This window comes from Diospyros lotus, chromosome 10 (genome assembly GCF_014633365.1).
Source record: "Diospyros lotus cultivar Yz01 chromosome 10, ASM1463336v1, whole genome shotgun sequence".
NCBI classification, from domain to species: Eukaryota; Viridiplantae; Streptophyta; class Magnoliopsida; order Ericales; family Ebenaceae; genus Diospyros; species Diospyros lotus.
The window spans coordinates 11,921,596-11,946,111 of record NC_068347.1 but is presented as its reverse complement, the minus strand read 5'-3'; the positions used below and the strand labels follow the sequence as shown (position 1 = coordinate 11,946,111).

The following is a 24,516-nucleotide window of genomic DNA, read 5'->3' as shown; positions in this document are numbered from 1 at the left end:
GCTCTTTGCCTCTCCCGCTGCCCCTTCATATGCTTGTTCTGCAATGTTTACTATGGAAACATGCATGAATACAAGCATACTCAGTAAGAATACATTAAGGCATGCAACACATGACAACGCAAAACACACACAGCATGGTGGCAACCTCATAAGAAACCTCATTTTACCCTGGGTGCACCCCCTCCCCACCCCTGGCCTTCCACAGCCCCTCACCCAGGTAAACCTTTCACCAAACATGCTGACACCACACAGCTCATGCATAATTAGGTTTACATAGAAGAGATGCAGCAGCCTGTAATGCAATAAAATCTTGCCATGTCAATAAAATTTGTTGTGCATCATGCAACTACTAAGACTACTTGTAGCATGTTTCTTACTTTAAGTATTTCAGAGGTTTCTTTCCTCCGCTTCCTCTTATTCTTCAGTAGAGCTTCCTCAGCCTTTGCTTTCATTCTGCACTTCCTCTCCTTCTTTTACTAGTCTCAGCTGTTCATTCTTAGCTCAAGGATGGATCAAAGAGGCTCTATTATAGTGCTTCATAATCAGACGAAGCAGGTGACGGGAAGCTCATGTAGCAGGCAAGTGGGTGACACCTCCTCGTTCTGTCACCTAGAAGCTGCTCACCTCATCACCCTTGCTTGTCCCATTTGGCAGCGGCTTTAGCTGAATTGACACCATCTAAACCTTCTAGAAACCTCTTAACATGTTCCAAAACGTGCAGGAATTTTCATCACAAAAGTGGTGCAAATCCCCCTTCATTTCACCCTTCCAATTAATCCTCAAATTTAGAATTTTCTTCACAATCCTTCAAGAAAAATTTTCTGGCCTGGTGCATGGTTGATTCTAACTTTCAATTGAATGTGGCACTTTCCACCTTCATTTTATCCTTAAGTCAACTTTAATCTCAATGGACACCTCCCTTGAGATGTGTTCTGTAAAGAAGTTTCATGTCAAGGCATCTGCTAGCATTGACAAATACATACGAAGGTAATACGCATGAACTCAGCCAAGAAAACCTCAAAGTTTTTTAAAAAAAAATCTGCCTGCCACGAATGAGTTAAACAATATGGCAAGCTATCTTTATTATTATTATTATTATTTTTGAGGTTACTACTTTAGCCTCTATTGTGGCTTCATCTTATTTTAGTTGTAAGGGTCATTGCTTGATCTCGAGTAAAAGCATAGAGTGGTTATAGTTGAACCTATCAAAAGCTATTATTGTAAAAGAGGATAGTGCTCGCCTCTCATAAAAAGCACTTGATAGGAAATTTCATCTTCCACAAGATGGCACAAGAGAATGCCACAAAGGAGATGTATTCCAACACTAAATACACATCATGTTGAAGTAAATTTCATCTTCCACGAGACAGCACAAGAAGTCTAAGATGCTGCAAATGAGAAGTATTTTGACATTGAGAACATAGAAGAGGCATTGTCAAGAAAACCTCTCAATTACTCAATATCTTAGTCGTCTAACTAGATATTGACAGCAACTCAACACGTTTAAAATAATCTAAACAGACAGGCACTTCGTAAAGAGAATTGATGGTGGACAAGGATCTACTTTTATGACCTAGTTTAAAGATGTCAAGATCCAAAGCTAGGCTTCCTTAATATTTACAACCTAGCTTGAGGTGGCATGCATAAAATCATGTGATTACAATTTTGAATTTAAGTGTACAATTATTTTTTCATCTCTAGGTGACAATTTTTTTTTCCTTAACCGAATCAATTTTTCCCTTCCTTAACCGACTCCATATGGGCAGTTTCTCCCTTGTATTTTCTATATATATGTATGTCCTATCAAATGAAATGTGAGAGAAGTTATTTCTGTCCAAAAACAACATATGTCTTAAGTTGCAAAAATCAGGATTGCTTGAATCAAAGCCAAGTTTCAAGACTAGGCATTTTGGGTTTCGAAACCAACTGCTTCAGTTAGGTTCTGAAACCAACTATAGCATGTTTCTAATCCTGCTTAATCAGTTTGCCCAGATTCTGTGTTCAGTAAGTTCTGAACCTTATCTCCTAGTTATGAAACCCTATTTCGAAAAATTTGAAAAATAAATTCCAAATAATGTGATTTGGTGGTGGAAATTCAAGTTATTGTATTTTATTTTCAGATCTCAAACAACCAATCCCAAGTGCCATAGCTAGGTCAAAATTGGTGCCTAAAGATGTCTTCAGTTCTGAAACCAGTTGATAAGCCTTGGTTCCCAAACCAAGGAAATCTGGTTTTGACACCCAAAGCAGAAAATTAGTTTTTAAATATGACTAGACCTCCTCTGGTCATATTTTCAAATCTCATCCTGAAGCATATAATACCAACTCTTTTGAATGGAGAGGACACACAATTGTCTTGCGTTTGAACTTTAAGTCTACAAGCTCTCAAAGCTCAAGTGCTCAGATTGATTCAACTTTCGAATTGCATTATATTTCCTATTTCCTTGAGGATTAAGTAATACCTTTTCATTGAGCATTGCATGCTCATTGTGCTATATAAGTTTGTATTATTTAGACCTTCTAGGGAGGTTGATGTGTTGTATTTCAGATACATATAAATGTATCAATGTATCAATATATGATAATTTGTAGGTAAATCGGCTTGTGGTTAACTAAATAAAAACCATTAGGTTGTGAAGGTTTGAGTAATAAGTCTAGAATAATCACTTGTATTTTAAAGGTTTGAGGTGCAATGTTAAAAACTCTTGTTATTTGAACTAGCGCAAATCCTCCAAGAGGAAACTTGGAGGTAGTGGATGTAGGCTAGGGATTGAGCCAAACCACTCTAAACCTTTGGCATTATGTTTACATTTCCAAGTTATTTCCTATTTTTTTTGTTTCATGATTTAGTTTGTTTACTTTAGTTAGTAGGTTCCATTAGAATCCTAATTAGATTAGGATTATCAAATCCTAATTAAGGCAGATTATAGCTATTAGTTGCCTGTATATAGAGTTTAGGTTGGAATGGAATGTTCTCTTGATTATTGATATTGAGTATTGAATTAATTTGAGTTTATTGATTAAGTTTTTGTTTATGGGTCTGCATCACTTGCTTTTAACTCACTCATCTAAAATAGTCAAAGACACAAGAATTTTCCAAGTTTTCTCAACGATTGTTAAACAAGCTTCTGGATGGAAGTATTTCTAAAGAAAGATTCAAGTCTCCTTATCAAAGCATCTTTAAATAAGTTTTATCTTGGATATCAATCAAAATAGTTCAAGGAATATCAATCAAAATAGTTCAAGGAATATCTTCAAATAGTTCACATTTTTGTTTTTAATAACTAAGATTGCTATAAATTTTGATAGTGCTTATAGTTTTTGAGAAATAAATGGGAGAAATAAAATGTTCTTCCTCACACTTCATTGATCCGTAAGGTGAACATAATACACAAAATATCCTAAAAACTTTCCTAAATTATAGGAACAGATTACAACAAATTTAAACAATATACTATAGATTAGAATACATTTGAACTTGGATTCCCTCATCTGTTCTTGAAATACTACTTTATCCTTTCTTTCCTTTATCCTCTTCATATGAACTTCTCCAATCTTTTCTCATAACAACCTCATCTCCTTATCTACTCGTTCACAGCTTTGAATCAATTTTTTCTTTCTCTTTATCTTCTCCAACACTCCCCCTTAAGTTGGTGAATAGATATCCATCATTCCCAACTTGCTTTTAATTGATTCAAATCCTTGTTTTTACATTGCCTTAGTCAGGATGTCTGCCTCTTGAAACTCAGTAAGAACATAAGAAAGGTTTATATCTCCACTCTCTATCTCTTGTTTGATAAAATGTCTGTCAATTTTCACATGTTTCATTCAGTCATGTTGCACCAGATTATTTACCATATTTATTGCCGACTTACTATCACTATAGAGCCGTTTTGGAGATGATATAGGTAAGTTCAAATCCTTCCTCAATTTCTCTAACCAAATAATCTCACATATGCCTTGAGCAATGGCTCTATACTCTGCTTCTACACTGCTACAAGCTACTACCAATTGCTTCTTGCTTCTTGCTTCTCCATGCGACCAAGTTACCCCAAAGTTTAGTACAATATCCAAATGTAAACCTGTTATCCTCAATGGATCCAACCCAATCTACATCTACATATCCATTAATGCCCCTGTCTTGGTTCTTCCTAAATAACAATCCCTTCCCGGGTGTTCCCTTGAGATACCTAAGGATGTGGTGTGTTGCCTCAAGATGTCTTTTTGTAGGCAAGTGCATGAATTGACTAACTATATTTACAGCATATGCAATGTCAAGATGAGTGAGAGATAAGTAGATTAGTTTTCCCACTAGGGGCTGGTATCTTCCCTCATCCACTTGGCATTCACCTCTGTTGTCTTCTTTATTCTTCCAATTGGGTTCTAGAGTACTGGTAGGTTTACACCCAAGTTTGCTTGTTTCCTTTAGCAAATCTAAGATGTACTTCCTTTAGGATATGAAAATACCTTCTTTGCTTCTAGCCACTTCCATTCCAAGTAAGTATCTCAAGTCACCTAAGTCTTTTACTTCAAATACATTATTTAGTTGCTTCCTTAGATTCTCAACTTCTTGTTTGTTATCCCCTGTGATGATAATATCATCCACATACCCAATGAGAATTGTTCTTCTATCTACTTCAAGTTTTATGAATAGAGTATGGTCTGTCTGCCTTTGCTTGTATCCAAGTTTGTTTAGAGTATCACTAAACCTTTTGAACCATGCCTTAGGAGACTGATTAAGACCATATAGTGACTTCTTTAGTTTACATACCTTTCCCCTTGTACCTTCTGTTTCAAAACCAGGTGGTATCCTCATATAAATCTCTTCTTCTAGTTCACCATTTAAGAAAGCATTCTTGATATTCAACTGATGTAATTTCCAATCCAAATTGACAACTAATAAAAGTAGCACTTGGATAGAATTTAGCTTAGCTATCGGAGAAAAAGTCTCCTCATAATCAAGTCATTGAGTTTGTGTGAACCCCTGGGATACTAGTCTTGCCTTGTACCTGTCAATGCTCTCATTTGACTTGTGCTTCACGATGAATACCCACTTGTTGCCCACAATTTTTTTTGCCATCTGGTAGCCTCACAATATCCTAAGTGCCATTGGTTTCTAAAACTTGCATCACTTCCATAACTGTTGCCTTCCATTTTTCATCTTGTAATGCATGATATATATCTCTAGGGATCACATTATCATCAATGCTAACAGTAAAAGCCTAAAATTGAGAAGATAGGTGTGAATACCCTAAGTAATTGGAAATAGGGTGTTTGGTACATGATCTCACCCCTTTCCTTAGTGCTATTGGGATATCTAGATCATCAAATCCTTTAGATCCCAACCTTCCCACAACACTAGTATCTTCCATAGTATCAGCATCTGGACTTATCTCTGGATTAGACAATGGGCCTGATTGAGGATCACAAGGCCTTCTGGAACAAACCAATGGTGGTTTGTCAAAAGCTTGATCATTTTGGATTTGGTTATTCTGATCTCCCCCTTGATAAGGCACCAAGCTTTGGGTAGAAACAGGGATTGGTTCAGGAATTGGCTAAGGTGGTTCAGGAACAGGTTCAGCAGCAGAGACAGTAAAAGGTAGGGAAGTAAAAGGAGAGGTAGGAGGTGAACAAGTAGGAAGAGATATTGTGGAGTCCCAATATTGCTCTATACTAGGTGTGCCCTCCTCCGGAGCAATATTGGGAAAAAATGCTCGATGCTTGAGAAAAGAGACATCACAAGATACAATGAAGCATCAGGTAGAAGGGATATAACACTTATATCCTTGCTAAGTAGGAGAATAACCAACAAATATGCATTTGAGAGCTTTAGGTTCAAGTTTGGATTGAGAAGGTTGGTACTTGTGCATAAAGACAGTGTATCCAATGACTTTCGGGGAAAGGGAATTCAAGACTTAGGTATGATGAGGATAGAAGTCAAGAAAAACACTTAAGGGAGTCTTGAATGCAAGGACCTTGAAGAGAAGCTGATTAATGAGATATGAGGTAGTGAGAATTGCTTCTCCCCAATAAGAATTAGGCACTGAATTAGTGAACATGATAGCCCTAGTAGTCTCAAGAAGATAACGGTTTTTTCTTTCTACCACCCCATTTTATTGAGAATTGTGAGGGCATAAGTTTTGGTGAATGATACCATGCTTAGTTATGATTGAAGTCATTGGAAAAATATTCTCGGCTATTGTCTGATTGTAAAACATGGATGGAGGACTGAAAAACATCTTTTTACCATTTGATGAAACCTTTTAAAGACAATATAGGAGGCTTTAGATTTGTCTTTCATTAAGAAAACTCATCTAACTCTTGTATGGTCATCTATGAACGCGTTGAACCAAGAAGTGTTAGTTAAGTTGGGAGTCCTTGCTAGTCCCCAAATGTCATTATGGACCAGATAAAATGGTTTTGAAGGCTTATAGATATGAGTTGGATGTAAACTTTTGGTTTGTTTAGCAAGGATGTATTATTCACAATGAAAAGAATGCCTTCTTTTATTAATGAACAAAGAAGGATACAAAAATTTAAGATAATTAAAGCTACGATGCCCTAAATGTTGATGCCATAACATGACTTCAGAATCTGAAATGGTAGACAAGGAAGATCGAATGTGTGACCTAGATCCAAGGAGTGACCAAGCCCTGAGATATAATAGAGACCTCATCTCTCCTCAGCACTGCCAATCATCTTTCTCGAAGATAAGTCCTGAAATTCACAATAAGATGGAAACCATGTGACCAAACAACTTCTGTCTCTAATTAGTTTTCTTACTAATAACAGGTTACATTATAAATCAAGCACATATAATACTGATTTTAGAATTAAGCCTGTCATAGAAGTTGTTCCTTTCCTATGTGCCATAGATGTTGTACCATCAACCATGGAAATGGTTATACCTTGATCACAGGGTTCATAAGCTGACAACACCTTAAGTGAACTGATCATGTGATTCGAAGCACCTGTATTTATTATCCAACAGTCTATAGGAAATTTATGAGAGATTAAGGAGTTATCTAGATATCTTGTTTGGCAAGAGATACTACAAGAGTGGCCTCAGAATTAATCACCTTGGTTTGGCTCAACAACTGTTGTAATACTTCCAACTGATCTGTTGATAAAGTTAGATTAGTTGGTTTTCTAGCTTCAGCCTCTACCACATAGGCAGATTGATCCCCCTTCCTCTAATTCTTTGGCTTCCAATTTGCTGATTTTCCATAGATCTTCTAGCAACTCTCCCTTGTATGGTATGACTTATTGTAGTGGTCACACCATTCTTTATCCTTCTGGGACTCTCCTCTATCTGTGTTAGGTGTTTTCATCCGTGAAGTAACCAAGGCTGAGGTTTGTGTGTATACATCATTATTGGAAGACCCTGATAAAGTTAGCACCACCTTCTTCCTACTTTCTTTTTATCTAACCCCTATAAAAGCTTCCTTTATAGATGGGAAAGGCTTTGTTTCAAGTAATCTGCCTCTAAGTTTATCTAGATCAGAATTGAGGCCGTGTAGAAAGTCAAACACTCTCTCCTTTTCTATCATCTTGTCATACTTTCTTCCATCTTTAGAACACTCCCAACTGATTTCATAAAATAGGTCCATCTCCTGCCACAATTATGTTAAGAGTGTTGTAATATTTAGTAACAGAATTAGTACCTTGCCTTGTCATTTGAATAGTAGATCGAATCTAAAAACATTGAGCAGTATTCTCCATGTTTGAGTATATTTCTTATGCAACTTTCCAAATTTCCTTGACTGTCTTATAGAACAAGTAGGTTCTTCCAATTTTTGACTCTATGGAATTGACCAACCAAACCATGACAATGGAATTCTTCGCCTCCCAAACGCCATAGGTTGCTAATTCTATATTAGGCTTGGGAAATGCTCTTGTCGAATAATCAACTTTTCCCCGAACTACCAGCATAATTGATTGGGACCATTCTCTAAAGTTGGGTCCATTCAATTTATGCTAAGTAATCTGGAGGGAGTGACTGTCAAGAGCCATCGGAACACTAGAACTTGCGTATTTCTTGTTGGAAGAGGGACGATAGTAGACGTCTCACTGGCTGATTAAGTTTCAGCCATGTCATGGACTTAAGGGACTCTGCAATCGTTGGTGAGAAGGAAGCGTCTGCCATAAGAACATGGATCTGATACCATGAGAAACAAATGGGAGAAATAAAATGCTCTTCCTCACACTTCATTAATCCGTAGGGTGAACTATATATACACAAAATATCCTAAAAACTCTCCTAAATTACATTAATAGATTACAACAAATTTAAACAATATATTACAGATTAGAATACATTTGAACTTGGATTCCCTCATCTGTTCTTAAAACACTACTTTATCCTTTCTTTCCTTTATCCTCTTAGTTTGAACTTCTCCAATCTTTTCTCATAACTACCTCATCTCCTTATCTACTTGTTCACAGCTTTGAATCAATTTTTTTCTTTTCCTTTATCTTCTCCAACAATTTCCAATTTCCTAATTCACCCCCTCTTGTTAAATTCTTATCATATTTGTAGTAACAAGGATATAACGATCTTATGAGATAAGGCTTGTGATTGTTTGTTCTTCTGGTTGAACTTATGAGTTGAAGAAAGATGAAACAAACAATACTGCATGGTTAAAACAAGAGGCAGATACTTAGGAAATTTATTGCGGAAGTTGCAAAATTGTGATAATGCATTAAAATAATGTAGAAACAAAGATCCAGAAGTAATTCACAGATTAGGTAAAAGTCATAGCTTGCAGCTAACAAATTTTACTGAATTGTTATCTCAATAGTGAAACAATTATTGCATGTCTCAATATTTAACCTGAAAATGACTCATTTTAAACATCAAATCACAGGATATCTATTCCATTAAATCAAAATGTTAAATCATAAGAGCAAGTACCAGTAACAGCATAAAGGGCACATAACGCTTGGAAGTCCAGTGAACGATCCTGTCGATACAGAAAAATTTTCTTTAGAAAGTCCATGTGATCCATTCAATATAAGAGTTCCGAGTCTTCTGATATAAAATAATTGAATAAAGCTGAAAATGTGAGTCAATAACATAGTCAATCCCCTATATTGTACTTGATTTTGAAGCCAAGAACAATTAATAATATCCATTAGTAGAAGCAGTGTATCAAGACCAAGTCCTGATCTCAATTCCGGTTTTTAATGACTCAAGTAATCATTGGCTGATGAACAGTGTATGTACCACCCAAAAGTAGATATTAACTGCCAGAAACTAATACACAACTAGTTAATGCCCAAGGGCCTTTAAGAGAAGAGAATTTATTCCAAGCTCAAAAGTGGAAGAAGAAAACTGATTCAGAGAGGAGATCAACCAGAACTAGGAGGGTTCTAGAGAGGTGTTCAGAATAGCAGGGCACACCAGATCAAGGCTAGCTGCTGGTGTGCAGGAATTCTCTTGAGGGTAGTTAAAGAGGCTGGAATATAGTTCAAAGTTAGAGAAGTTAGCAAACAGGTATAATTCTTTGTAAAGTTAAGAGTCCCTAACTACTTCAGTTGGAGAATTAGCAAAAGGTTGCAGATCCTGCTGTAATGTTTCAGAGAAGCATTTAAATAAAGTTCCTAGAGAAGTCTTATGGAGGGTTTTAAAGAAAAAAGGAGTATGCATTACTTATATACAAGTTATTAAAGTCCATGTATTATGGGGTAGAAACATGTATCAAAACATGTAGAGGTGATACTGAAGCTTATTCAATTACAATTGGATTACATCAAGGATCTACTTTAAGCCTTTACCTATTTGACTCATTAAACTTATCCAGGCAGAGGTGTGTTAGTGTATGTTATCTTTTGATGGCATTGTGTCGATAGATGAGATAAAAGAAGACATGAATCCTAAGCTCAAGATATGGAGTAACACTTCAGAATCTAGAAGTTTTAAGTTAAGAAGCAAGTTTAGAAAAAATGTGTGGATAATGTTATTGAAAAGCTGGACATTAAGTCATACCAAGAAAAGATCAGTTAAAATATCTTGGTTCAATCATCTAAAAAGATGGGGAGATTAATGGGAATGTTATCCATAGAGTTGAGACAGGTTGGTTAAAATGAAAAAGTACAGCATTTTATGTAATAGTAAGATTCCTTTTAAGGTTAGAAGAAACATTTTGTAAGACAGTTGGAAGACTAGCATTATTTTATGGCACAGAATGTTGGGAAATAAATCAAACTATGAGTGTCAAAGGTTGACGTGCAACCATACCAAAAAAAAAAGATGAAAGTACAAATAAAGTTATTCGTAATATGGTTTAAAGTGGCTCCTAAAAATAAGACGCACGAGACACGACTAAGACAATTTGGTCAGGTGAGAAGAAGACCAACAAAGGGTCCTATGAAAAGAGTGGATGGAATGGAATAGGTATTTTACCTAAAGAGGTAGAGGAAGATGATAGGCCACCGGTGTACCGGACCTACCAAAGACCAGCAAGCATGAAGGGGAGAATAGGGAATTAGCACATGCAAGTTGTTACAACCAGCATGTGCGTATGGGGGGTAGTTTTGTAATCCACAGACTGAGGGAATAATCTGCATGTGTAAGGGAATTTGGTTAGAGAGGGGCAGAGGAGTGGTATAAAGAGCTGAGAAGAAGAGGGAAAGGGTAGCTAGTTTTTGATAGAAGAATTGAGAGAGTAAGGGCCTCTCGAATGCCCTGGTTTGTTCTTGTTTTCTTGCTGAAAAGTACTGATAGTTATTGGTATTTGATTGTTTGGATTTCTATCGGGGTTCCTATTAATTTGGTATCAAAGCGTTTCGATCCTAATGGTGAAGTTGACTAATCCAGTCGGTGATTTGGAGATGAGGGTGGAAGGCATTCCCCTGGGAGATGCCATGAGGAGTGAGTTTCAAAAGATGGAGAGACACCTAGCAAACCTGCTAGAGCTGTTCGCGAGAATGCGAGCGAGATGGGAAGAATAGGAGCGGGCGAGCAGCAAGAGGAAGAACGAGGAGAGACGGGGGGAGCAAGAGAGAGAGAGAAAGGGGGAGCGTGATGAGGAAGACCAACCTGTGGGTTCGCCCGTGTCAAGGGAGGGAACGCTGGTAGCTGGAGGGAGAAGTGGCGAAGGGGGCGGCTGGGTCGATGGTGTCGGAAGACGCCTGGAAATACCCATCTTCGAGGGAGATGATCCAGATGGCTGGGTCTTTAGGGTTAAGCGCTACTTCCTGGTGAACCAGCTGTCCGATGCGGAGAAGTTGGAGTCGGCGGCCTCATGCTTTGAAGGAGCGGCTCTGTCGTGGTTCCAGTGGGAGTAAAGATGACGACGGGTGAGGAGCTGGAAGGAGCCCAAGGCGATGTTAAGGGATAGGTTCAGGACTGCACAGGAAGGCACGATGGAAGAGAGGTTCCTTGCGCTTCGACAGTGGGGGTCTGTCAAGGACTACCACCTTGGCTTCGAGACTCTGACCTCACCGCTCACAGGCATGGCAAAGGCGTTGCTGGAGGGCCACTTTATCAACGGAATAAAGCCTGTCATCCGAGCCGAGATGAAGGTGTCGAGGCTGATTGGGCTGGAGCAGATGATGGACCTAGCCCAACCAATTGAGGAGATGAATCTGGTGATTCGTGGAAGCACTTTTGGACCCGGCCCAAACAAAGGTCAAGCCCCTTCGTCCCCAATTTCGAATCACCAGCGAGTAGTGATCTTGCCACCTCCGATGATGGCACAAAAATGGGTGATGCCCAGCCCCGCCTCATCACACTGGCCTCCGGCCTTCACTAAGGCGATGGGTGAGGAGTTGGGAGTTGCGATGTTGGCTAGTGAGAAGACGAACACAGCAACACTGTGTTTGGAGGGTGCTGCACTTCCATAGGCCCAGTGGGAGTGAAGGAGACGAAGAGTGTGAGTAAGAAAGCAAACCTGAAAGACGAAGCCATAGGGCACCACCATCGCATCTCTGCTCAAGCAATGGCGAAGAAGGGGAAGGCGAAGAAGAAAAAGCCGGTGACTAGACAACCACAAGGTGACAGCAAAAGCATCAAGAAGAAACGCAGGAAGAAGAAGAAGCTTTAGAAATACCAAGCTCCAGTCCCAACCAAAGACACCACGATGCCAATTCAGTCCGATTCGGACACCGACGGTGATTCCTCCTCCGGTGAGACCAAGCCCAAGAAGATCCAGAAACTTCTGGAGCCCTACACCAAGTACCAGTGGATTAACTTCCTTGTCGGCGCCGCCGTGCCCGACGCTTTCCTCTTCACTCGCCTCCACGATGCCGCGGATCGCGACATATCTCGTCACAAGTTCGTCGTCTACGGCCTCGCGTGGGACACGACGCAAGAAACCTTAGTCTCTGCCTTCGAATCATGCGTCGAGACTGAGGACTGCAACGTCATCTTCGACCGGGTCATGGGCAAGACCAAGGGCTACAGCTTCGTCCAGTTCAAGACAAGGCTGGAAGCGGCCAAGGCATTGAAGCAGCTGAGGAAAAAGATCAGGAATCTGAAGTCAAGGACAACGGATCTAGTAACGTCCAAGGAGGGCATCGTACCGATGATTGGGGCGCCATCAAGGGTCTAACCATCTCCTACCACTTTTGATGAGAACAATCTGGAGGACATTTACAGTCTCCTTCGTTTTTTGAGAGTGGAACCATGGGGGAAATGGGCATGGTGGAATAAACTTGTCCAAAGGCCTTTCGAGGAGGGTGATGAGAGAGGACTTAAGTTGGTGCAGTCAATTTTGAGGCCAATTATGTTAAGAAGAACGAAGTTCAGCATAGACCGAGATGGCAGGCCAGTTATAGTTCTTCTGCCAGCAGACATTAAGGTTGATCGGGAAGTGGCGGCCCGGGTGGGAGAAGTTTCAGTAGCCATACTGGAGGGCACATTTGTTAACCAGTTGAAGCCAAAAATCAGGACAGAAGTTAGGGTGTTACGGCCATCGGGTCTATCACAAATCATGGAGACCGCCCAGCGAATTGAAGACAAGATTCACATACTCCAAGCCCAAGTGGGTCCTGGACCACCTAGGAGCCCTACGATTCAGCAACAATTTCCTACTTTTCACCTTGTCTGCGGGAGGGGAGTAATGATAGGCGACCGATGTATCGGACCTACCAAAGACCAGCAAGCATGAAGGGGAGAATAGGGAATTAGCACATGCAGGTTGTTACAACCAGCATGTGCGTATGGGGGGTAGTTTTGTAATCCATAGGCTGAGGGAATAATTTGCATGTGTAAGGGAATTTGGTTAGAGAGGGGCAGAGGAGCGGTATAAAGAGCTAAGAAGAAGAGGGAGAGGGTAGCTAGTTTTTGATAGAAGAATTGGGAGAGTAAGGGCCTCTCGAATGCCCTGGTTTGTTCTTGTTTTCTTGCTGAAAAGTATTGATAGTTATTGGTATTTGATTGTTTGGATTTCTATCGGGGTTCCTATTAGAAGACTAAGAAAATCTTGGTATGAGACATTCAGGTCTGATATGAGTAATAAAGGCCTTAGAAGAATAAGGTCATGGATAGAAATGACTAGCAAACTAGAATTTATCTAGCTAACCCCAGATAGTGAGATAAAGGCATGATATCTTATTTGTAGTTGTAATTACAAATGAATCTGAAATAGTGTTTCAATATTGTTAGTAATTCATAATACATGGAATAAGAAATGAATAGAATGTCAGCATATTTATTACATTAGAGGTATTGAAATCCATATGAAGTCCAGTCGAGCATGTTTAACATATTTATAGAAGAGTGCTGGTGTCAAAATGTGGTACAACCTATATGAGAGCAATTTGATTAATCTTTTTATCACAAGGTAACATGTCTTATTTATTATGATTAAAATAATATAAATCTCTTCTTCAGAGGCTTAAAACACCAAACAATTTAGGTTAAGGCACTAGTTCCAACTGTGATTTTGGCTGCCCAAATTAATTTTGGTCAGATGCATAAGCCTTTGAAAAGGGCTACTATACGTTGATGAATATATATAAAGAAAAAAATCTACCATGTAAAACACACAATATACAAGATTACCCATTAAGCATATATGAATCAAACATATATCAAGGATCTAGTAGATGCAGTAAAGGATGATAAAGTTGAAAGTTCACCAGGTGATGTATTGGTACAGCAGTTAACGTCCCAAATTTTCCATTGATCCGTCCAACAATTTCATGAACCTGGCTTGTAAGTCTTTGATCTGTAATATACAAAAGCACAACAAATTCAATTAAGAGATGCAGACAGTGAGAGATGATGTAATGAGGCGGTGAAAGATTTGTAGAGATTATCTTCCAACCAATTATATTAACATGTAAAACTGAGATGAGATGGGATTGTATATATTTAATGGCATTATCTTTCTTTCAAAAAAAATATAAATGCTAATGTCAACGATTGGGAAGACTGATCTTGTCCTTATTCTCGAATAAGTTCAGATCAGCATTGATTGGCACTGATTATTATTTGTTTCCTAAAATAGGGAATGTATATTCTAGATTTGGATTATTGTATCTTTCTATTATTAGCGGTATCCTTCCATTAGTTGTTGTATCCTAAAGTTGTACGAGTTTCCAAAACCAAATTTGGAAACTCTCTTATTTAGTTTCTTAGAAACTTCCTAATTTAGTGAGGAAGTTTTGTATATAATTTGATCTACCCATCAAAGGAGAATAAGATTGAAAACATTCTTTTCCACGTCTTCTTTGACATAGTATCAGAGCCATAGAATAGTCACCGTTCTTTGGGATTGTTAAGGCCTTCATCAATCTTCTTCATTCGATATTATGTCTACTACTCCTAACCTTAATCCTAGGCCAGATTTGGTTGATTCCAGCAGTGCAATAGAAATTCCATTTGTTGGAACCAATAGTGTAGGCTCGGGTAGAGAATTGCAGAATATTCAAGTGGCTTACCGATTGAATGGTAAGAACTACTTGAAGTGGTCTCAACTGATTTGCACTTTTCTAAAGAGAAAAAGGAAAGTTAAGTCACCTTTTGGGAACTGGTCCTAAGAAGGGAGATCCCAAATTTGCAGCATGGGATGAGGAGGACTCCCTAGTGATGTCTTGGCTGTGGAACTCCATGGTTTTGGAGATCAGTGACACTATGATGTTCCTCACGACAGCAAAGGACATTTAGGAGGCAATAAGGCTCACCTACTCCAAGGTTCACAATGCTGCACAAATTTATGAGATAAGGACCAAAATTGCAGCCACCAAGCAAGGGGCAAGATCCATCATAGAGTATGCAAATGTATTGCAGACCTTATGGCAAGAATTGGATCATTACCAATGCCTGAAGATGAAGTGTAGTGAAGATGCTGCATTACAGAAGATATTTGTGGAGAAGGAGAAGACATACGACTTCCTAGCCAAACTCAGCATGGAGTTTGATGCGGTAAGAGTTCAAATCCTCAACAAGGAGGATTTACCCTCTCTAAATGAAGTGATTTTTGTAGTTCGTTCTGAATAAGGAAGAAGGGGAGTAATGCTGGACAATTCTCCAATAGAGAGTTTTGAGCTAGTGTCTCTAAAGGCTCCCAACAAAGGACCTAGAAAGGAGAAGAAGGTTGGGGATAGAGATAGAGACTCCCTATGGTGTACCTATCGTAAAAAACCTAGGCACACCATAGAGAAGTACTAGAAGCTACATGGAAAACCATCCAAAGGAGGACAGCTAAGGAGACAAAGTCAGGTCTATATGGCTAGCAGCCACCAGCAAGTTGAACAAAAGGGGTCAGAGCAGGGAGATGGCTTAGATCTTAACAAGTTTGAAATGGAGAGACTAAGGAGCTTTCTGGAATCCCTTGACAAGAAAGTTGATAAAGGTACCTATTCTCTCACACTGACAAATATTTCTGCTCGTTCTCTTAGCCTACATGCTTCGGGAATAACCCAACCTAACTCATGGATCCTAGATTTATAACCTAGGATCACATGACCCCTTCCACACATCTTTTTATAACCTATAGTCCTTGTTCAAGCTCCAAAAAAATTGCTATGGCAGATGGTTCTTTAACCACTGTTGCTGGCCATGGGTGTAACGCCCCGTTTCTAAATATTATAATGTGGCTAATACATACTAATATTACACGTGAGCATTATGGAAATCCTTATTAGCGGATGTAAAGGATCGAACATGAAAAGCTAAATAGTTAGGATTTCCACTAAATATTTTAGTACAGGTACATGTATGACACACAAAGCTCAAAAATAAAGATAGACCCAAGCTTTATGGTAGCTCTTGCTTATGCCACATCGGTAGAACAACGCTTAAGATATATATATACAAGGTCTGAGGTATATACACAACAAATATTAGAGAAATCCAACTAAACTTCAACCACCTCTTTGCCTTTTCCTTTACTTGTCTTTGGGGTACTTAGCACGTTTGAATATGTCGATGTAAGATATGAAACATCTTAGTGAGGGTTTAGAATAAAATTTCGTGCGTGCAAATATAATATGTAGAATAAAATCTCCCCCTGTGGTAGCCATGCCAAGATGTTACAATCATCCCCACTGGTCATCATGTCCAAATTCCTCAGCCCCACCATATAGGCATGTGATCGCTCCCCGATCACACATGATGACCTACTTCAACAAGCCACAAGCGCCGTGAAGCATGATAAATGGAAATAACATGTTCTATCAAGAAAACACATGATATGTAAGCCACAAACCACACAAAATAAAATTATAAATGGCTGGGATGAAGCAACTTATATGCAAGAACCAATCACCTTCTTGTTTTACCTGAATGGTACTTGTTGAAAATCTCACATCGCCTCTACAAGGGAGACCTAGGCTATATATAAGGAAGAGGATCCCTCCACCTGTTAAGCTAGCTTTTTAGGTTGGAGTTCTACCTCTAACTTCTCACATGGTATTAGAGCCACCGGTAAAAAAAACCCAAGTCACCACTGTGTATTTTTTTCCAGCGGCCTAAAAACCCTAGGTTTTTCTCTCATAATTGTTTTCTCACATGGTATCAGAACTAACCCTTGGCTATCGTGGTCATGGACCAGTACCCTATCCGATCACTTGGGCATGTATCAGTTACTGGAGAAGCTTCGGCGTGGGGAGGAGTGTTGAAAATCTCATATCGCCTCTACAAGGGAGACCCAGGCTATATATAAGGAAAATGATCCCTCCACCTGTTAAGCTAGCTTTTTAGGTTGGAGTTCTACCTCTAACTTCTCACAATACTGTTCACGCTTATCGGGGCTTGTTTTTCTGCAATAAACGAGAATTTATGTAAAGCAAGTACCCTATTTTTTCCATAAACCCTTTTATTTTATTTTTCCCTAATTTTTGGTATTTTTTTTATGAATTTTTGGACTTACCACATGCCCGCACGTGCCTCCAAAAGCTGCCTCAAGCGCCTTTAGGCGCAGCCTGGTCTGGCGCTTGTTCCACACGCACCGGTCATCTTCTCTGGCAACAGTGATGCGAACTCGGTAGGCCTTTTGTTTTTTTGTTGTTTCTCCCTCATTTCAACTCTATTTCACTCCCCATTTGTTCCTACACCTTCATCTCTTTCCCCTTTACCCAATTATGGCCCTAAACCACCCATTCCTGGCCGTTTTCCGGCAACGTCAACCCAGATTCTGGCGAAGTTCGAAAAATCCGACGAAACTTCATTTCTCCCTCATCTCTTCACCAAATTCACTCGTTTTCCTTACAAAATCTTCCCCTCTTCCTCAAGAACTTATTTCTCCCCTCAAACTAACCTAATTTTGGCTCAAATCCCACTGGCTTGCTTCAGGCTTCCATCCTTAGCCAATTTATAAAGTTTCCCAGCCAATCCCCTTTCACCACTTGATATGCCACCTGTTACCTTGATTATAGAGCCTCATCATGCCTCCGAACAGAAAGCTTGGCCAGTTCATTTCTCCGACGAGTTCGTTTCAAGTTTTTCAAAAATTACACTTTGGCCCAAAACTTTATACCTTTGCACTTTGACCCCTGTATCTTTATCTTAGCCATCCTTGAATTCCCATATTTCAACCACCAAATGTCCTTTGGAAGAGGCTTCTTGCATCATTCATTGGCCCTTGAAGAGTTTCCAAAACTTTTGGTAAATTACATTTTCTCCCAAACTTTTCAAGAAATTACGCTTTTGCCCCTGAACTTCCATGATCCTTTAAAATGTTCTACTTCCTCAAATGTATGTTTTACAGAACTTCCGGGTATTACAACGGGGATGTTATCCTTAATGAACATCTCACCCTTAAAACTGTCCTTCATCTTCCTAAATTATTCACTAACCTCATCTCTATCCAAAAGCTTATCCTACATACCAATCGTAGTGTTAATTTCTATTCTACTCTCTGTGGGGTTCAAGAACAAGACACAAAGAGGATGATTGGGCTTGCTAAAGCTAAGGCTGGTCTATACTATCTTGAGGAACCAGGCGAGCAGGAGAAAAAAAAGAAGGTTCCCCTTATGTCATGTTTGACCCAATCCAACAAAGATCAGCTATGGTTACATCATTATTGTCTCAATCATCCTTCATTTTTTACTCTTAAGGTCATCTTTCCAACTTTATTTAAGGGTCTTGATGTTAGACACTTTCACTGTTCTATATGTGAACTTGCTAAGCATAAAAGAGTGACCTATCATTTATCTAATAAAAGAACTTCTCTTCCCTTCTCTCTAATTCATAGTGATGTCTAGGGCCCTTCAATTGTCCCTAATATTTTTGGGGCACAATGGTTCATAGTGTTTGTTGATGACTGCACTAGGGTAATGTGGCTATACCTATGAAAAATAAATCTGAAGTGAGTACAATTTTTCCTACGTTCTATAACATGGTCAAAAATCAATTTTGGGTGACAATTAAGAAACTTAGGTCTGATAATACCAAAGACTTCTTCAATCAGACCCTATCAAGTTTCTTTCAACAAAAAAGGATCATCCATGAATCTTTCTACCCTTATACTCCTCAACAAAATGGAGTGGCCGAGAGGAAGAATGGCCATCTACTTGTTGTTATCAGAACGCTTCTATTCCACCATAATGTTCCTAAACATTATTGGGGAGAAGTAGCTCTAATAGCCACTTTTCTTATCAACAGATTGTCTTCTCAAACTCTCAAATCTCATAGTCTCGTTCAACTCTTAACCAAACACTTTCTTGATGTTCATGTTACTAGCTGTTGGAAGCCTAAAGTCTTTGGATGTGTATCATTTGTTCATGTCCATACTCCTAATAGAGGCAAATTAGATTCTCGTGCTCTAAATCCATCTTCATTGGATACTCCTCTACCCAAAAAGGTTACCGGTGCTACCACCGCCCTTCTAAAAAATTCCTTGTGTCAACTAATGTGACTTTTGCTGAAAACATGCCTTACTTTGGCCATTCTCATCAAAGTCAAAATCCAATCTTAACAGTAAGGGATCAAATTCCTTATCTACCTGATCCCGACCTGTTATCATCCTTCCTTCCATCAATTGGTCCTAAAGATTCATCAAGCATGATTCTGGAGGAGCCCTTACCAGGTACTCCTTGCCCACTACAGGTATACTCAAGGAAGAAAGGGCTAGTTTCTTCCCCTATGCAGGTTCCAACATCCAATTCTAGTCTTGAACTTGTCGATGCCAACACTGACAAGTCCAATAGTTCTCTTGACAACTCTCCAGGTAATTCTTATGTTGAACATTCTATACCAACTGATGAGCCTATTGAACCCTTGCATGAAACAGAAACCTCTAAGCCTGATCTTGGCCTATTGCACTTAGAAAGGGCATTAGAACCTGTACCAAGCATCCTTTTACATCTATTTTTATCCTATTCCAGATTATCATCTCCACATAAAACCTTTCTGACTAGCCTTCATACCATTCCCAAAACTTTTCGTGAAGCTATAGGGAATGAGAATTGGAAGAACGCCATGGAAGTCGAGATGGAAACCCTAGAAAAGAATCAAACATAGGAGTTTGTTCAATTACCTAAAGGGAAACACCCCTGTGGGTTACAAATGGGTTTATACAGTGAAATATAAGTCTGATAAGACATTGGACAGATATAAGGCAAGGCCGGTGGCCAAGGGATACACTCAAGTGTATGGGATAGATTACCTAAATACCTTTGCACCAGTTGCAAAGTTAAACACTGTTAGGGTTATCTTGTCCTCGACTGCTAATCTAGGATGGCCATTGCAGCAATATGATGTAAAAAATGCATTTTCGCATAGGGATCTAGAGAAAGAAGTTTACATGGACTTACCACCCTGATATGGCCTAACCACTCGGGAGAATGTAGTGTGTAGATTGAAAAAGGCTCTATATGGCCTAAAACAATCCCCAAGGGCCTGGTTTAGCCAGTTTACAAAAGTGATGCTTACCCTGGGTATAGACAAAGCCAAGGGGACCATACCATATTCATTCACCACTCAGCCACAAGGGGAGTGACAGTGTTAATAGTGTATGTAGATGATATTGTGGTCGCTGGAAATGATGAGGAATGCAAGAATAAACTCATAGAATGTTTGATTAATGAGTTTGAAATACTTCTTGGGCATAGAAGTATCACACTCAAAGGAGGGCATCTTTATTTCTCATTAGAAATATATTGCGGACCACTTAACTAAAATTGCATTGCTAGGTTGTAAGGCAACAGATGCTCCAATTGAACCTAATCACAAGTTAGGGTTAGCTTTTTGTCAGGGCCCGAGGCCCATGGCCCTTTTAGTATTTGTATATACAGGTGTACTATCTATTAGTTCAATACACTGAAATTTTCTCCCACACGAGTTCTCTCTCTCTCTCTCTCTCTCTCTCTAAGGACAAAATCTATATGGCTTGAAACAGTAGTTTGGTCACTTCAGTGCTATTATTTAGGAATTTAGTATGATTCATAGTGAGTGATCATTCGATTTTCTGCAAGCACACATCACAAGGGAGGTGGATATGCTTGGTTGTCTATGTGGATAATATTGTCATTACAGGTCATGATCAAGATGGTATTGTTCAGCTAGAAAAACATATTTTCCATCATTTTTAGACTAGACTTGGGGTTGCTTATGTATTTTCTTGGGATAGAAGTTGCTCAGTCCAATTCTGTTGTAGTTATCTCTTAGAGAAAGTATGTATTAGACATTCTAAAAGAAACCAAGATATTTGATTGTAAACCTATAGATTCTCCTATGGACCCTAATGTAAAGCTTTTACCAAGACAGGGGGAGCCTCTTGCAAATCTTGAGAGATACTACATACTAGTTGGAAAACTAAATTATCTCAGTATCACTTAGCCTGGCATTTCTTTCTTTCTTAGTCAATTTTTACAGTCTCTTTGTGATAGCCACTAGGATGCAATTGTCCAAATTCTCAGATATATTAAGAGAGCTCCAGGTGGAGGACTATTGTATGAGGACAGAGATCATACTCAGGTAGTCAATTATTCTGACACTAATTAGGCAAGTCCTCCATCTGATAGACGATCTACTTTAGGATACTGTGTTCTAGTTAGAGGAAACCTGGTATCTTGGAAAAATAAAAAGTATGATGTCGTTACAAGGTCGAATGCAGAAGTAGAATATCGTGTTATGGCCTTGGCAACATGTGAATTTATCGGGTTAAAACAATTGCTTCAAAATCATACAAGCCCTTAAGGACATGTATCACGATGTAGAAATAAGGGTCAGAATATGCGTAGGGGATACTGAACTGTTTAAAATTACAATGGACTGCATCAAGGTTCTGCAATAAGTCCATACTTATTTGCTTTAGTAATGGATGAACTCACTAAACACATTCAAATAGAGGTGTCATGGTATATGCTATTTGCAGATGACATAGCGTTGGTGGATGAAACAAAAGAGGAAGTGAACACTAAACTTGAGTTATGGAGAAACAATTTAGAATTTAAGGGATTTAAATTAAGTAGAAGGAAAACAAAATATATGGAATGTAAATTTAGTAAGAATGAAAGAGTGGAGGATGTTATAATAAAATTAGAAGATCAAATCATACAAAGAAAATACTATTTTCGATATTTGGGATCAGTGATTCAAAAAAATGGGGGAAATTCACGAGGATGCCACGCATAGAATTAAGGCAGATTGGGTAAAATGGAGAAATGCATCAAGGGTGTTATGTGATGATAAAATCCCATTAAAACTGAAAGGAAAATTCTATAGGACAGCTATAAGACTAGTTTTGTTGTATGGCTCAGAATGTTGGGCAATCAAATACCAGCATAAGTAAAAGACGAGCATAGCGGAGATGAGAATGCTAAGATGGATGAGCGGCCATACAAGAAAAGATAAAATTAGAAATGAGGTTATTCGTAATAAGATAGGAGTAGTGCCAATCGAGGAGAAGATGAGAGAGACTAGACTAAGATGGTTTGGTCATGTGAGAAGAAAACCAAGAGACACTCCTATGAGGAGAATTGATGAAATGGAACAATTAGTCAAAAAAAGAGGTAGAGGCAGACCCAAGAAGATTTTGGGAGAGACATAAAGTTTGAGTGTATGTGCCTAAATGAAAATATGACAAAAGACTTATACATGGAAGTCTAGAATTTATGTAGCCGACCCCACATAGTGGGATAAAGGCTAGATATGTTGTTGTAAAACAATTGCTTCAAGAGCTCAAGTTTGAAGAGATATCACAGATAAGGTTAATTTGCAATAATCAAGCTGCATTACATATTGCCTCCAATCCAGTCTTTCATGAGACGACTAAACATATCGAGATAAATTGTCACTTCATTCGAAAGAATTTTATCTATCTGTATTACCACAGATTTTGTCAATTCAAATGACCAATTAGCAGATATCTTTACTAAATCTCTCAAAGGTCCTCATATTAGATATATTTGTAACAAGTTTGGTGTATAATACGTATGCTCTAGCTTGAGGAGGAGTGTTGAGTTGTATATAAAGGTGATTGTTATGTTTGTTATATTACACCTAAGGTTAGCTTTATGTCAGGGCCCGAGGCCCATGTACTATTTATATATATAGGTGTACTATCTATTAATTCAATACACTGAAATTTTCTCCCACAAGAGTTCTCTCTCTCTCACTAAGTTCAAACCCTTTATTGAATGTTTAATAAAAAGGGTATGATCTCCCCTACTTTGCCGACATCCCATATGTCTCGTAGTTTTAGAAAATTTGTCAAAGCATGCTCTGCGAGACTGCTTAAGCCTGTAGAGAGCCTCTTTCAGTCTGCACACCTTGCCTGAAGCTTCTTTATTAAACTCTGATAGTGGCTCCATAAAAACTCTCTCCTCTAAATCACCATGGAGAAAGGCATTTTTTACATCAAACTACTGTAATTGCCAATCACAATATGCAGCCAATGATAGGAGGGTCCAAACCGTTGTCATCTTTGCACTGGTGGAAAGGTCTCCAAATAATCTATTCCATAAGTTTGTGTGTACCCCTTAGCAATCAACCGTGCCTTATATCCCTCCAATGTGCCATCGACCTTATATTTTAAGTCAAACACCTATCTGCAGCCCACAGGTCGAACGCTCTTTGGTCTAGGCACCATATCCCAAGTTTGGTTCTTTTCCAAAGCTCTCATCTCTTCTTGCATGACCTATGTCCAATTATGATCCTTTAATGCATCTTCAACTGTTTTAGGAATGACAATGGCATTAAGAGAGGACAAGAAGCTTTTATGTTGGGGTGAGAGCCGATGATAGGAAATGTAGTTGGCTAATGGATGTTGTATACAATGTCTATTCCCTTTTCTAAATAGCAATAGGCAAGTCCAAATCACTGGGAATGGAATTGGAATAAGTGGCTGATTGAGGGATTTCAATACTTGGACTAGGAGTAGATGTTGGCTCCAACTGGGAATCTAGAATGGGCTGAGATCTTCTCATGAAGACATAGGGAAAGCCTCTAAATTTGACAGGAAGTGGCAACAATGTCTAGTTGTGAGATCCACACTCCCATGCAGCGAGTGTTGGGAAAAGGATAGTGAAATTCTGGCGAGACACACACTCCCATGCGTCGGCGCTTGACAACGGGTTAGAAAGTTTGCAGTGGTGCGTGACAGTGCTTGAGACTTCTGGTGGCAATGGGTCTCTAGTGGTTGGTCAATCTGACGACGACAAACCCTATGGTGGCGGCAGTTCTAGCAACCGGTGGCCAGATAGTGGAGTTTCAGCCTTGACAACGGCGGCAAGGAGAGAGAAAATTAGGGTTTGAAAATCGCTGGAAAAGATACACAGCAACGGCTTAGGGTTTTCTCACTGGTGAATATGATATCATGTGAGAAAATAATTAGAAGAGAAAAACCTAAGAAAAGATAAAGGAATTTCTATTATCTTACAAACTAAAAGAAGGAACATATATATGCAAATACCATGACATAATCATGACATAATGCTAACTCATGACATAAGCCATGACATAATGCTAACTATCTCCATATACAACTCAACAGTTCCTGGAATCCAGTCAGTATGAATGCATCCCTTGTAGCTCACAAATAAGAGTATTAGCAGGTGGTTGTTCAAATGGAACAACATTTACTGCAACTAAAGGAGTGGTTGTTTCAAAGATTTCTGACATGG

At 39.0% G+C, this 24,516-nt stretch overlaps 1 protein-coding gene across 3 annotated transcripts in view; it reads right to left on the bottom strand.

The window, feature by feature from the left end:
- LOC127811590 (alpha,alpha-trehalose-phosphate synthase [UDP-forming] 1-like) overlaps positions 1 to 24,516 on the bottom strand; it is a 94,222-nt gene that overhangs the window by 52,544 nt on the left and 17,162 nt on the right. For all 3 annotated transcript variants that reach the window (XM_052351587.1, XM_052351585.1, XM_052351588.1), the window contains exons 8-9: positions 14,086 to 14,174; positions 8,915 to 8,963 (exon numbers count right to left, since the gene is read on the bottom strand). In XM_052351587.1, coding sequence (XP_052207547.1) covers positions 8,915 to 8,963; positions 14,086 to 14,174 — 138 coding nt within the window. The remainder of the gene's footprint in view (positions 1 to 8,914; positions 8,964 to 14,085; positions 14,175 to 24,516) is intronic.